Source organism: Monopterus albus, unplaced genomic scaffold (assembly GCF_001952655.1).
Source record: "Monopterus albus unplaced genomic scaffold, M_albus_1.0 scaffold133.1, whole genome shotgun sequence".
Lineage (NCBI taxonomy): Eukaryota > Metazoa > Chordata > Actinopteri > Synbranchiformes > Synbranchidae > Monopterus > Monopterus albus.
Window position 1 is genome coordinate 1,669,503 of NW_018128013.1, and position 14,735 is coordinate 1,684,237.

General features: G+C 40.0%; 1 protein-coding gene across 2 annotated transcripts in view; it reads left to right on the forward strand.

Moving 5' to 3' along the window:
- The window catches only part of pappa2 (pappalysin 2), a 108,469-nt gene that overhangs the window by 70,534 nt on the left and 23,200 nt on the right, over positions 1-14,735 (forward strand). For both annotated transcript variants that reach the window (XM_020613382.1, XM_020613383.1), the window contains exons 16-24: positions 1,423-1,558; positions 1,688-1,862; positions 2,605-2,670; positions 2,758-2,854; positions 3,394-3,571; positions 8,967-9,180; positions 10,683-10,851; positions 12,080-12,212; positions 13,007-13,128. In XM_020613382.1, the coding sequence (XP_020469038.1) occupies positions 1,423-1,558; positions 1,688-1,862; positions 2,605-2,670; positions 2,758-2,854; positions 3,394-3,571; positions 8,967-9,180; positions 10,683-10,851; positions 12,080-12,212; positions 13,007-13,128 (1,290 nt within the window). The remainder of the gene's footprint in view (positions 1-1,422; positions 1,559-1,687; positions 1,863-2,604; positions 2,671-2,757; positions 2,855-3,393; positions 3,572-8,966; positions 9,181-10,682; positions 10,852-12,079; positions 12,213-13,006; positions 13,129-14,735) is intronic.

Here is a 14,735-nt window from a genome sequence, read left to right on the forward strand (position 1 = left end):
TCACCTGCATGTTATGGTTTCTGTATTCCACAGTATCTGGACCTGGCTTTCCATTGCAGATCTGTGTCTGGTTCTCATATTTAGTAGTTTTGTATTAGTTCATCTTTCCATAGCACAGTTTCCACAATCAACTCTGCAGGTTCAGATTTAGCGTAGGCTAGCTGTTGAGTTGACTGATAACTTCACAAGCTTGTTCATCATGCTCTGGATTATAGAGTCCTTTACACTCAGGAGCGTGCCTCTTCCCCCCCCCCACACATGCTGATTCTTTTTTTCTAATCATTTCGACATTTTTGTTGAATGACTCCTCTTTCCATCCCCTGCTTCTTTTACAAACACCCTCTTTATCAGAAGATTCTGCAATCTCTAGAAACCCCCCAATATTCTTTTACAGCCTGAAAAGCCATCATTATAACATGCATATCTGCCAGCTCCCCCTGAAACACCTCTATTTCCCTGAAATGTGTTTTAATGTCTCTGAAAAGCCTCCCTTGCCTTAAATACGGTATCTTGCCTTGCTTGAAAAGCCAATGTATAGTATCATATCCTATCATCTGCCAGCTCTCTAAAAGGCATCTGTCTCATTTAACAGTTCTGTCTTCATTTGGAAGCCCTTCCATTTTCTGAAAAACCTATAAAATATCTTTAATGTGATATTCAACCCAAAATTGTGCATGAAATTCTCACAGATTGCTTGAAAGATGATTATGAAAAGATCTGTCACAGAGAAAAAAGGTCAGGGGTCAACTTGGAATCACTGCAGTTATACTGGATTCCAGTCATAGCATGCAAGCATGTGCATTGGTTAGGACATGTGCAGCACCCACCTGCTGCTCTGCCTATGATCACAGCTTGTTTGCTTTTCAAAATTTGTATTTATTTGTGTGGAATTCCCTGCTTTCCTAATTTGTAATGCCAAGTGCTTGCGTTGCTCGACTCTTATCACTGCTAACTTCTGAAGAGGACTACAGATTGACAAGTTCTACTACAACTACATGTGGAGAAATCAGCCACTTTTCCCCCTGCCACCAACCGTTTCACATGAGCTTCATACTGTCCTTATATTTCCACCACCCACTGTGCAGATGAGAAGAAGAAGAGAAGCTGCTAACACTGTGTAAAGGACGACATACAGTACATCTTTATCTGGCCTATAAATGATGAACCATTTTGTCCATTGTAATGCACAGCCAATCAGGACCAGGAAACCAGATGTGTATCCTATAGACTGATGAAAATCTACAGTGAAATGTTTTAGCTCACAGTAACCCCACATTAATGAATGTATTGATCAGCTATGACCAACATGCTACTTTTTACAATTGTACTTTTTGAAAAGTCCAAATGTATTTTTATAGCATCTCATATAAATATATATATATGCTCTTTCTTTCTTGCCACTTTTACCATTGATCCATCCAGGTGGGATTTGTCCATCCTGGAGTGGCAGCCTCTGTATTGGTGTACCTAGCTTCAGACGGGTCATGGTCTGGGGAGCAATGTCGGAGAACAGTCACCATGTTCCTGTCTGATACTACTGGCAAAAATCACTCACTAGGTATATTTTACCTATATTTCTTTGTATGTTCTTGATGATTTTTAAAAGAAAATACAATAGTGCTACTGCTAATGATAATTGGTCACATTTGAAGCTCAAAAACTACTGGAAACTCTTCCACCTATCTAGGCACACATGACCTCTCTTGCCATCGGAACCCGTTGGTAGTGAATGTGACCCATGACCTCTCTCAACCCTTCTTCCTCACGGCCTCTGTTATCCTCCTCTTCTCCTCCCCCTCTGTGGCAGTGGGAGGGGTAGCCCTGAGGACCTCCTGCCATTTCAGCACCTTCGCCCTGACCGGGTGCGCATCAGAGGGTGGGCTCTCCCACAACTACCTACTTAACACACACACACATTAACATGCATGCTTTCACACATAGCATGTCAGTTTTCTACTGTTCTTGAACAAGGGATTATATGCACACATCTCATCATATTTAATACAGACACTGAATGCTCTCATTTAAGCAAAGAAAATGTTTGAATATAAGTTAAAAGAAAAAAAAACTTCTGTCTTTGGGAATTTGCCTTTTTTTCCTAAGTACTTTTTAGAATATTGACTATAGAGACCCCTGGAAAAACCTAAAAACAGTACTGCCCTGATTTTTGCATTGCAACCTGTGGTACAGTGGTTGCCTGCTGTACTTCTTTCTCTCATCATTTCTTTTTTTTCACATATGCAATAGCACACCCCAAGACCTGTAAACAAACTTTGATGTGAAAAATCAGTGTAGCTGCACTTTAATATAGCCTACACTATAAGCAGGGGAAGCATATTCTCAAAAACAGAACTTGCAGTCTATTGCAAGTTATTGCAATTTATTAAGTAAGTCTAAATAATAAATATTCAGTCATGGCATTTTTGTGCAAGGCATTGTTAATTTCCATCTAGTGATATGATTTGGAGTTTCTTTTTAATGTGATCTCGCTTGAATAAGATGAGACATAACTTGTGATCAGTTTAGGACTTGCTTTCTTTGTCTGTCTCCACCTCTCATCCTGCTCCTTCTCGAATTCTTTTTCTCCATCCAACCCTGCAATAGCTGTTTGCAGCGGCCGTGCCAGATAGACACCTGCAGCCCTCTGCAGGTAGAGCATGCCTCTGTCAGGTAGGTCTTTTGGAATGGAACACTGAGCAATCAGAGATCTGAAACAACAAACAAAAGAACTATTTATATGTTAGCATGTCTCTGCAGATGTACAGGAGGAGGGGAAGCTTCTCACTGCTCTGTTCTGTGTCACCATGGCTTCAGTATCATTGTCCTCAATGGCAGAAGAGCTCCACCCCACCAGGTACACTAGATGTTGTCTTATGTGTTGCACTACTGAAATAACACCATACAGTGCCCTTCAACTGTCATATTATATTTATCCATCTAGATATCACTGATCTATTTTGCACACATTTGTATTTTAAATTCATCAAGATTTAACTGACATATAAGACAAACAGAAACAAGGTCTCATGAAAAAAGCAATAACACATATGGGACATGCAGTACTTCCTTCCAACTGCTAGAGTAGTATTATAGTTCTTTGTTCCATTCTTTGTAACATTTTCTTTTTTTTCTCACTCATCATTTGTGCTTGCATTATGTTTTCCTTCCAAAATCTGGGTTAATTTAATTATGTCCCCTGTGAGTGATGAGGGGAGTCAACAAGGTTTTATGTTTAGTATTTTCAGTTTCACTTATGACATTGATTGTAAAACTCCAAGAAAGTGTCAATATAATTCTAAGACTAAATTTTAGGAATATATGGGTAAAAGTATAACGTGTAATAGAGCACAAATCGGCACCAGTACCAACAACAACTAATCTCTCCTCTTCCAGAGACAGCTAGACCTGGAATGTTTTCATGGTTCATGGGATCGAATAGTTAGTTGTCAGCCTGTGGACTGTGGCCTGCCTGATCAGTCTCATGTCTACCACGCTATATTTAGTTGCCCCTGGGGAACCACCTTTGGCAAACAATGTTCCTTCACCTGTGGATCACCAGCCATACTACAAGGTAAGGTATGGTTCTGTCTATTCTGTTGTATTCTAGTCTTGTGTTGTCTATTCTAAAATATTCATTGTTAAATCCCATGGGAACATGACTGTGAAATACATGGCCATGCGTGTATAAAAACTATACATAAATATTTGTGAAATTTTTTGTGTTATCACTTTAAACATAATTCTAACTAAAATACTGAATTTAACAACAAAGGCAAGCTTTCCTAGAAATAATTTTTTCATTTTCATGTGGAAAAGCAGATAAAGAGTAATTCTTTCATCAACAATATTTTTAAGCAGGAAAAATGTGTAGTGCCCAACAAATACATAATGTTTACTGAACAAATCCAAGGAAGTGGAGCACCTACAGAATAACCTTGCACCGGTTACCCATCATGTCCAAAACTATCTCTAAGCCCTCTTTCCATATATAAGGGATATTTCATTGTACCCTGTTCCATCATAGCTAGATCAGTGTGGAGAAGGTGTAATGTGAGAAGGACTTGTGCACTTTCAAACTGAGTCCATGGAGCAATCCTGAAAATGTCAGAAGTCAGGTTTTTATATAGAAAAATGCATATATAAATATAAATGTATAAATTTTTGTGCTTTACTGTCACAAACAAACACTAAAGAAGAAAAGGAAGGTATTATAGTGATTGAATGAAGATTCTGAATGTGCCTCAGAAAAGGTCCTCATCCCTTTTGGATTAAAAAAAAAAAAATTTAATTTGTTTACTTTTATTGTTGAGTTACAAACTTTTTTTAGCTTTAAACTGGACATAATATCCCTCAGCCTCACTAAAAATGGCTGGGCAGGGCAGCATCTTTCTAACTGAGTAAGATGGCACATCTAGCCAAAATAGAGGCAAAGGATGGCATTTTGCTGGAGTCAGTCTCTTGTCTTCCTGTCTGGTCTTGCCAAAAAAGAAAACCAGAGGGTTGGTTTCCAGATCAATTTTAAGGATCTGGGATAAAGTTTGGAAAATATATTTCCAAGCAATGACAAATCCTGTCATGGTTATCTGGCCACTTCCTGTGTTACTTTGAAGTTATCTCCTACATTGTGCTATTCTCATTAGTCCTAGCTTGACTCTCCATGATTGACCTCAATTGCATTCACCTGTTTCTCATTACCCTTCCCTGTCTGTCCTTTATAATCCCTCACCTCCTTTGCCAGTTTGTTATCAGACTTTCATCAGTTTGTTGTACTGCTTCAAGAGTTTTCTGGTTTTGGACCAATTTCCTTAATGTTGACTGCCTGTGAACTATTTAAGGAGTCATTTCTGTATTCACTGGTCAGTTTCGTTTCATGCACAACTGTTTTCTCATCAACTTTAGATAACCTATTGTACTGTAGGTTATCTACATAAGTTACACCAGGTATTGTCTTGTTATTTTACCAATCACTTCTCTAGTGGTGTTTGCCAGGTGCAATTTTGTTGTTAGTTCTGCCTAGTAGTCTGTTTATTTGCATTCTTTGTTTGTTCCTGTAGGTAGGTAGGTAGGTAGGTAGGTAGGTAGGTAGGTACTTGTATACCTGTTCAGCATAGCCTCTGCGGACAAGCCCTGTTATTTAAGTGGACCTGTCAGTTTCATGTTGACCATGTTAAGTTTGAGAATATCATTAAGCTTTTTGGTTCTTCAGCCATACACTTTGTTTTATACCATGTTTACATCAAGCCTTGGCAATATGCTTGTTTTTTTTGCCTGCCAAGTTCTCATTAAAGTTACTAAAGAACTCTTCAAACTTCCTGTTGGGTTGCATTTGGGTCCAAACTTAACACAGACAAATCTAGTACAGGTAAATAACATTTGTACGATACGACAGGTGTAAACAAACACAGCAGTAGTCTACAAAAAAATGGCTGCTTTGCAAGTTTATGGAAAATAAAGACCGCAGGAGGGCAGTGAATGGTATGTATGAAATTTGACAGTGTTAAGCTTTACCTGCTTCTAGGGTTCAAATGGTGATGGGGTTAATGCATCTAAAAGGGCTGATAAATCAATCCCATGACTTTGAAAGCAGGTCCCATCATACTAGTGGGGGCTATGATTGGCCACACAGGAGCTGAACGTTTTCCACCAGCCACTGTTTGTTTGGCTAGTGTAGAACAACCAGTATCATTGACAGCCCACTCTGAACAGTCAGACATTGAAGGAAAGTGTTTTTCCTTCAAGGAACAGGGCCAGATGGGGCTGGAATGCTGTAAGTCTTTCTGCTGACAAGTTGAATTCAGGAACAAACCTATGAAAGAAGCAGTTTGATCAGGAGTCGGTGAGCTCTTTCCTCATTTCAGTCTGAAGCCAAAGGCAGACAAATTTAGTGCAAGTAGTCTGGCGTGCCTCCGTCTTTGATCCTGTAACTAAAAGTCAGTTATTGGTGGCAGTCCCTCAGGTTGACAAAGGTCAATTAGTCACCCGAACCCAGGAATTTTGAGGGAACTACATGTCAGTATCTTGAATTCGTATATCTTGACTGTAGATGCTGAATATTGGGCATAACCCCACCCCCTTCATAGAGGCTAGGAAGCACCTGGAGTAGAAACTGCTCTGGCTCTTCCCCGGTGGTAAAACTCTTAAGGAATATTTCCTCCTTGGACACCTGGTATATGTCAAATCTCCAAGTACCTATAAAAATATTACTCCTCTGAACTTGGGCAATAACAAAATGGAGTCTGTATCCTCTGTTCTCATTACCCAGTCTGAGGTCCGGCATGCTTGCCAGCTCTCTTCCAGAGTAGTGTGCCACTGGTTGTGCACTGCCTCCCCCTAAAGTGGATGGTGGTGGAGGGGGGGGGGCACAAAAGGGAAAGACAGAAGAAAAAGAGAAAAGGTATTGATAAAATAGAGGGTGCTTGGTCCTTATGCCCCCATCCAAGATTATCCCCCTGGTCGTCTTTGTGAAGAAGAGGTTAAGTTGTAAGAAAGGGATTCAGAGCTTCATAAATTATGTGGTCCTTTTAAGCATATATATATCTCTATTTTTTCACAACATTAGGCTAGTCTCCCCATGGATTCCCAGCTAGTTTGTAACAATATTCAAGCTCTGTTTTATTAAGATTGCTACCCCTTTCCTACACAAGCCATCCCCTGAAGCTGCCACAGTTGTGTAAAATCTGTTCTGCAGTCATGTTGGTCTGAGGTGGGTCTCCTGCAATAATGCTGTGTTTATCTGCTTCCTATGAAGTAAATCAAGGACCCAGTTTCATTTTGATGGTGAGTTAAGGCCCAAACCAGACAGTGATGGGTGTGCAGAGAACAAACTCGATGATTCTTCTATAGAAATGAATCAACACCTGCTGCAACAGGTTAAACGTCCTGAGATGATGCAAGAAGTACATCCTCTGCTGCACCCTTTTGATGATGGTACTGATGTTGGTTGTCCATTTCAAGTCCTGAGAGATTGTGGAGTCCAAGAACTTGTAGGACTCCATGACTGAAACAGTGCTGCTAAGTATAGTGAGTGGAGATAGGATGGGGAACCTCCTCCTAAAATCCACTATCACTTCCACTGTTTTCAGTGTGTTCAGCTCCAGGGTGTGATGACCACACCACAGGGCTAGTTGTTCAACCTCCTGTCTGTAAGCCGACTGATCTCCATCTTGGATGAGGCCGATGACTGTTGTGTTTGTAAACTTCAAGATTTTTACAGGGGGTCTCCTGAGGTGCAGTTGTATAAAGGGAGAACAACAGTGATGGGCTTCAGGTGGGTCAACATCAGTCTCTCAAAACACTTCATGACTACAGATGTCAGAGCGAGAGGTCTTTGGTCATTCAGTTCCCTGATGGAGGGTTTTTTTGGAACTGGGATGATGGTGGAACATTTAAAACAGGAGGGGAACTACACAAAGCTCCAGTGATCTATTAAGAATCTGTGTGAAAATGGAAGCCAACTGGTCGGCACAAACCTTCAGGCAGGAGGGGGTGACATTGTCTGAGCCTGGTGCCTTTCTGATCTTTTGTTTTTTAATAAGGCTATGCACATCTTTTTTCACAGACCCTCAGAGGTGGGGGTGGGGTGGGGTGAGAGGTGGTCCTGGGGAAAGCAGCTACTGGTTGCTGGTCCAAGATGAGGTGAGAAAGGGGTATAGAGTTCTGCCTCTCAAACCTACAATAAAACACATTCAGTTCATCAGCCATTTGGTAGCTCTCCACAGCAGGAGGGATGGTCTCCTGTAACTGGTGATCTTCTGTAGGCTCCTCCATACTCACTAGCCAGACACTGATTGTTAAGCCTTTCAGAGCAGCTCCCCTTTGCTACTCTGATCTCCTTTGTCAGTGTGTTTTTAGCCGGGTTGTACAGAGTACTGTCCCCACTCCTGTAGGCCTCAGGCATGACAGAGCTGTTTGAGCTTCACTGTGAACCAAGGTTTATTGGTGTATTGTATGTACAGAGAGTCTTAACGGGCACACACACATGTCCTCACAGAAGCTGATACAATGTCAGTATACTTATCCAAGTATGTAACTGTAGCCTCAAAAACATCCCAGTCTGTACAGTCAAAACAGGCCTGTAGCTTTGACTTTGCCTCTTCAGTCTTCTCACTGTTTTAACCACAGGCTTTGCAGCTTTAAGTTTCTGTCTGCAAGTGGGAATGAGGTGGATCATGCAATGGCCCGAAAACTCGAGGGCTGCATGGGCAACAGAGTGATCGGCATCCTTAAGTACAGTATAGCATTGGTCCAGTGTGTTTTTGTCCCTGGTGGCACAACTGACATTTTGTCTGTGTTTGTGTTATTTGTATTTGTCTGTATTTGGTCAGTTCATGGGTAAGGTTTGCTCTGTTAAAATCCTCCAACATAATGATCAGGGAATCTGAGTGTTTCTGTTCTATACTTATTATCCGGTTGCCTAGGTGCTGCAATGCATTTTTGTGGCGAAATATAAATACCAACCAGGATAAACAAGGAAAATTTTCTAGGAGAATAAAATGGTTTAGAGTTAATGAATAATGCCTCTAAATCCATATTACAAGTTCTTTCCAGCACTGTGACATCCCTACACCAACCTACATTAATGTAGAAACAGATGCCTCCTCCTCTCTCCTCTGAGCTGTCAGATGTTCAGAAGCTCGTCCCTAGTAAAAGTAATCCAGGCAGAGTTGCAGAATACCGACAAAAATTACAAGAACAACAAAAGCACACAGGAACACATGATTGAGGCAGCCCTGGTTGGTGCCATGACACATAATGACACATGATTTGTAGAAAATCAGTCAAAAAAGCACTTCAGTACATATATATAATAACACAGCAAACTACATAGCTATAAGTATGATTCAAAGGTTTGTGCAAGTTCATATTCTTTCCTTCCTTTCTTTGTCCAGCTATGCTTTGACATTCTTTTGAAATCCTGTTGAATTGCAATCTTCCTCCTCCCCTGTCTCACCCTCTCCAATCATCAGGTGACAGTGACAGGTTGGTGTGTTTGGAGGATGGGCTGTGGTCTTTTCCAGAGGCCTACTGCAAGATAGAGTGTCCAGAGGTCCCAAACATATTCAATGCCAAGCTGCTAACAGCAGACTGTCTGGCCTCAGGGCACGACGTGGGGGCTGTCTGCCGTTACAGTTGCGACCAAGGCTTCTATGTAATAGGCAGCCTCAAACAGAAGACACCGAGGTAAATGTTGCGGGACAGGTGGAATCTCAATGGATTGAAAATAGTACTACTGCTGCCAGGGTTTGGAGAGGCAGTCAGCATTATTCATGTTTGCATAGTTGCTTCAAGTGGGTTCTATCTTTAAATTATCACTGAGATTGATTATTTGAGGCATATTCTTTTTAAAATAAAAGGACAAAAACTGCAAAAACAGTCCAGAGTGACCATGTATTGTGGGTTGTGCAGTGCATTTAAATACTAGTAAGTCTGCATAGATACCGTAACGGACCAAAGTAAATGCAGTGTTTAATGATGCATGCCTCCCAGCATCATGAATGAAATTCTTTATTTTCCTTTATTTTACAAGGTCCTACTATGCATTGCTTAATAGTAGAATTTGGCTCTTTGATTGAGATATTTAACAATGCATCACATAAACACCCAAGCCCCAAGCGCAAAGTTTTAAACATTAATGGGTACAGTTGAAATAGACATTTCTTTGTATATCATCTGGAACAAGGTCACAAGGTCACTTCTAACTTGAACTTATCATTGCTTTGTATGCACTAAGTAACTGCTCATTAGTAAATTTAGTTCACATGTTGTTAATGAAGAGACAGCATCTGGATTAAGTTTATGCCCTGCTTTAGATGGAGTCAGTTATCTATCTTAAGACATTTCAGGCTTTATCACTAGTGATCAAGTTGCTGACTTATGTACCATATAGTATAGTAATTTTACTGCACATTTCTGTTGCTTTATTGTCCTCCATTTTAAGAGTTTTACTATCACATGGTTGGTAAAAAATATATATATACATTTTACAGTTTTGTATTACATTAAGTTTCCAGCTAATGTGGTGAAAAACTATTTTATGTAAAGATCCATTTCGCAGCTGGTATCTTTGAGTTACACATTTTCAAGCATATGTACAAATATTTTAAGAACCCCTAAAACTTTATTAGCCTAACATGTGAAAAGGAACAGCAGCAGCTACTTTTCTCTTAACTTTAACACGTGTGTATATAAATTTATTATATAACACACACTGTTACATTTACGCACCACATGCATCATACAAGGGACCTTTGTTACTATAGAAACAGTAAAATGGACAATACAGAAGTTAGCAGGGGTAGTTTATGCAGTCAACTGATACAGCAATAGATCCCAACATTTTAAATTAATAAATGTCCACTTTGGTCCTCTCCCTCTCTCTCTCTCTCTATACATATGTATATATATGTTTTGTTTTTTTGTTATTTTTTGCTCTACCCATATGTCAAATCAGTCATATCTGTAAACATCCTCCAATCAGAAAACAGAAACAAGAACTGTGAATGAATCTTATTTTGTTTTTGGCACCTGTAGAAAGGGAAAACATCCTAGTACTGGCCACATATTGTATCTTTTTTGCACATTATATCTTGCAACTAAAAACACATTTTAATGTTTTGATACTTAACAATGCAAAACCATATGCTGCTTAAGTTTAAGATCTCACTTGGAGATGTTGTCTTTAGGAAGTACTTCACACTGGAGTGCCTGGAAGGGGGGCAGTGGGAGGAAACTGGGTGTGAGCCAATATCTTGCCCAGCTTTACCTGACGTATTCCATGGCATGTATACCTGCACCAACAGCCTCTACTATGACACCGTCTGCAAGTTGCAGTGCCTTGATGTAACTGAAAATGTAAGATTTCAACAGCTGTCCATTTAGAGGTTTTATGTTGTGAGCCACACAACTCATGCTAACAATTTTGGCCGTGATGTTCATAAAAAGAAGCAAATGTCTAGCTTGCTTTACTGTGCAGCTATTAATCTTCACAAATGCACCACAGAACTTGCCTAAATCAGATTTTTTTCACTGACACCATGTCAAATACATCCTGCTGCACTTCTGTTGTGCTTTTGCTCCAGACTGCTCATTTTTGGGATAATACAGTAGCATCCATGCAGTGCACCCAAGAGGTGCTGGGGTGATGACAACAGATGCTGCTGAGATTTCATTTAAGTTGAAAAGATTTTAAGTTCCCAGCTCAGTAAGTCATATGTGAAACATTGTTAAAATGCATCTTTGCCAACCGAAGTAAGGTAGATAAACTGCAGTCAAATTTTCTTAAAAACAACCCGTCCTCTATGCTGGAGATGGTCCCTTTGCACTGGTCTCACAGCTAGCTGCACATTGAGACCAGTTTGTCCAGTATGAGGACAAGGACTGAGGGACTTCTGTGATTTACTGTTAATGCAAATCTATAAGCTATATTCAAAACACACCAGATGAGGCAAAGAGGTTTGCCTGTGTGATCAACAGAGCTGAACACTCTAACGGTGGAACATTAGAAGCCTGTGTATGAACAGTGGCGCCTGCAGCTGCATCCATGTGCTATTTTGTGCGCTATTTATTGTGCATGGATTTAAGTGCTAGAGCAGTGATTCTCAAGGACTGGCTGGAGCGTACCTCCAAGCTCAATGATGGTCATTGTATGTAGAAAGTTGGTATGGGAGGTATATGTATAACTGAATGAGCATATTGCTCATAGTGTGTGTGTGTGTGTGTGTGTGTGTGTGTGTGTGTGTGTGTGTGTTGCACTCACTCCAGACTTTGAAGGAAGTCCATAGAGAATGACACTTAGAATTTTTATTATAGCTATTTAGTATGTATATTTAAAAATGGGACTAATGAAGGATACCACTTAAATGTTCATTTATTCATTGAGTCATTTAATTTGTGTAGGAGCTTTATATTTATCCATGTAACTGCTTAACAATATAAAACAATAATAGACTATCAAATTATGGTTTGAACTAAAGTGACTGAACAAATGATTTCCTGAACAGTTTGTTTTGACAGTGCTGTGTAGACTGCATGTGGTTCATAGACGACAACAATGATCTTTAGTGTTAATATTTGTTTCCAGAGTGAAATTCACTGCAATGAGGATGGTGAATGGACAGCAGAGTTCACTATGTGCTCCAGCGTCCAGGGATCCTGCTCTCTTCCTCCTGATCTCAACTCTGTAGATTACAGCTGCGACCAGGGGATGGATGTCGGTAAGTGTAACCTTCTTTCAGTGCAGTCCATCAAATCAGCAGTCCTGATTGTTTGTTTACACACTAATCAACTGAACAGACAAAATAATCATCGATTGCCGATGGGATACCGACAACACGACAACATTGATAGTGGTAATAAAGTGAAACTGAATAATTACACCACAGCACTTTTTTTCTCTGGTGCACATACCCTGTGATAACTATTTTGGTGAAGCTCCCAAACCTGTAGCATAAAACCCAGTACTCAATGATAACGTGACACACTGGCTAGTAGACCAAAAACACTGGTATTGTTGAAAGAGACTGATATAATGGTATAAAAGTTTGTTATTAATTTAGAGAACTTGAACCCACAGAGAGACTTGCAACACATGCACACACATACACATTTGTTTTCTTTGCCTGTGGGGACTTTACAATGACTTACGTTAATTCCCTGGAGACTTACCCTAACCTTAACCATTACCTTTACTTGCCTGACCCTAACCTCAAATCAAGTTGTCACGCTAAAGGTCAGTGATTTATATCTAGTTTGCATGAGGAAGGCTAATTTCCCAAGAATTTTAGTTTTTAAATGGGTTTGAGACCCCACACTGTGAGTAATACTGGGCGCACAAACACACACATGCACACATTAGAAGCTCTCTCATTGCCAGGAGTCCAGATGACAGATGCCGGCATGGTCTGAAGTTATGTAGTCTTTTTTTCCCCTTAGTGTTTGGACATGAATAAATTCAACAGATGCTAATGAAAGTTTGATTTGGTCCCCACCCCCTACCTCCTTCCTGCAGGTGCTATTTGCTACCCAACATGCATTATGGCTCTGGACATGGATCTGCATGACCCTGTGATTCTGCCTAATGGCACCACAACTGACTCTTTAAAGCACTGGATGCTGCCCACCAAAGTCCAGGTGAGATGCCAGAGGAGGGGAGTTGAATTACTTCACTTTGGTTTTTCTTCAGTAGTTTCTATTTTGTTCTATACCATCACTTTTTTAGTATTATTTAGCTTTTTTATATTTACTCTTACTCCTGAGGTCAAAAGTCCCTGTCAGTTTTAATCATATTTAGCCAACCTCATCAGTCTTATTTTAGACCAATTTCAATCAAATAAACTTTGGACATTTTTGTTTCATCTTGCTCAAAGATAATCCTAGACATTTTAATTTAGTTAATGAAAACACATGAAATCTAGTGGTTTTTAAGTCATGTTAGAAATGTGAATGTTTTTAAGCAATATATCCAGACATGAATGAGGATAAAACCATTTTTGTAGGCCTTAGTGGTAATAGTGTACTACACTGCACTGGAGCCATGTTTACCCATTATTTGGGGGGGGTGTCAGCCCATGCCATCATAAATCTTCAGAACCCCACGATAAGCAACACCATTTTCTAGACCTAACACAAAGCATCCCTGAACCCTATCCTCACCCAAGCAAAGAGCAGATATGGTTTTTAGTACAAATAACATTAATGCTGCTGCCTCAAACATCAGTGACATTAAACAGTGACAAAAATCAGTAACATGAATGGTGAATGTAGCAGAACAGGTCTAAACCGATCCTAGTTAGTGGAGGGAGAGAAACGGGACCATGCAGCTGCTGCACTGGACAGAACACCACAGTTAGATCTTTGCTGCTAGCAAGTTGATGCTTGTTTAGAGGGTGTTTTGTTAAATTACTCCTACTCCTCCTCGTACAGTTTTTTTTTACTCACAAAGGTTTTATTAACAAGCATAGGTACTGTAAACTTTAGTTTCACTTACACTTCTCCTGGGCTCCACTGCAGTGACAACAGCTTTCTGCTCTATGTGTGTGTGTGTAGGAGCTGAGCACTGCTCATTCTCATTCAAACACCAACACAAAGGAGAAGCCATTCCATAAACACCAAAACCATATTTTCCATCCACTACTCAGTGGTTTTTGATACAATATTCATTTACATCCCTAGCACATTAGCACCAGTTCTCCTGTTTGATCATGAGTTACTACACCTAATACAGCCTACAGTTTGCTAGCTAGCTTGCTATGACCTCACCCCACAATGCATCTGTTCTACATGCACTGCCTTAATACATTCATGATGAGAACAGGAGGCACATTTCTGCAAATGGGCATGGTTTCAGTGTACTTTGCCCAACATGCCCCCAGCGTTTTAGAGCAAACAATACTCCTACTTTTTTCATACTTTTAAAAGCTGATTTTATATACTTGCCAAACTTTTTAATCATTCAAATTTGGCTGGGTGGTTAATAACACATTTTCTTGTGGTGTGACAAACTCAGAGCACATTTATTTCTACTTGACCCTGAGTTTAAAGGCCTCATATTGATGTTTATTGTACTTAACAATGCTGTTGAATATTTTTCATTTCATTGCACTTGCATAACATTGGGAGAATTGAGAAATAGGTTAAATAAACACAAGCTATGAAGCTGCAGATATGATAACCTTTAAGCCCTATTGCTTAAGCTCCAAAAACACTGGATCCTTCCCAAATGCCATCTTTCAATCTCC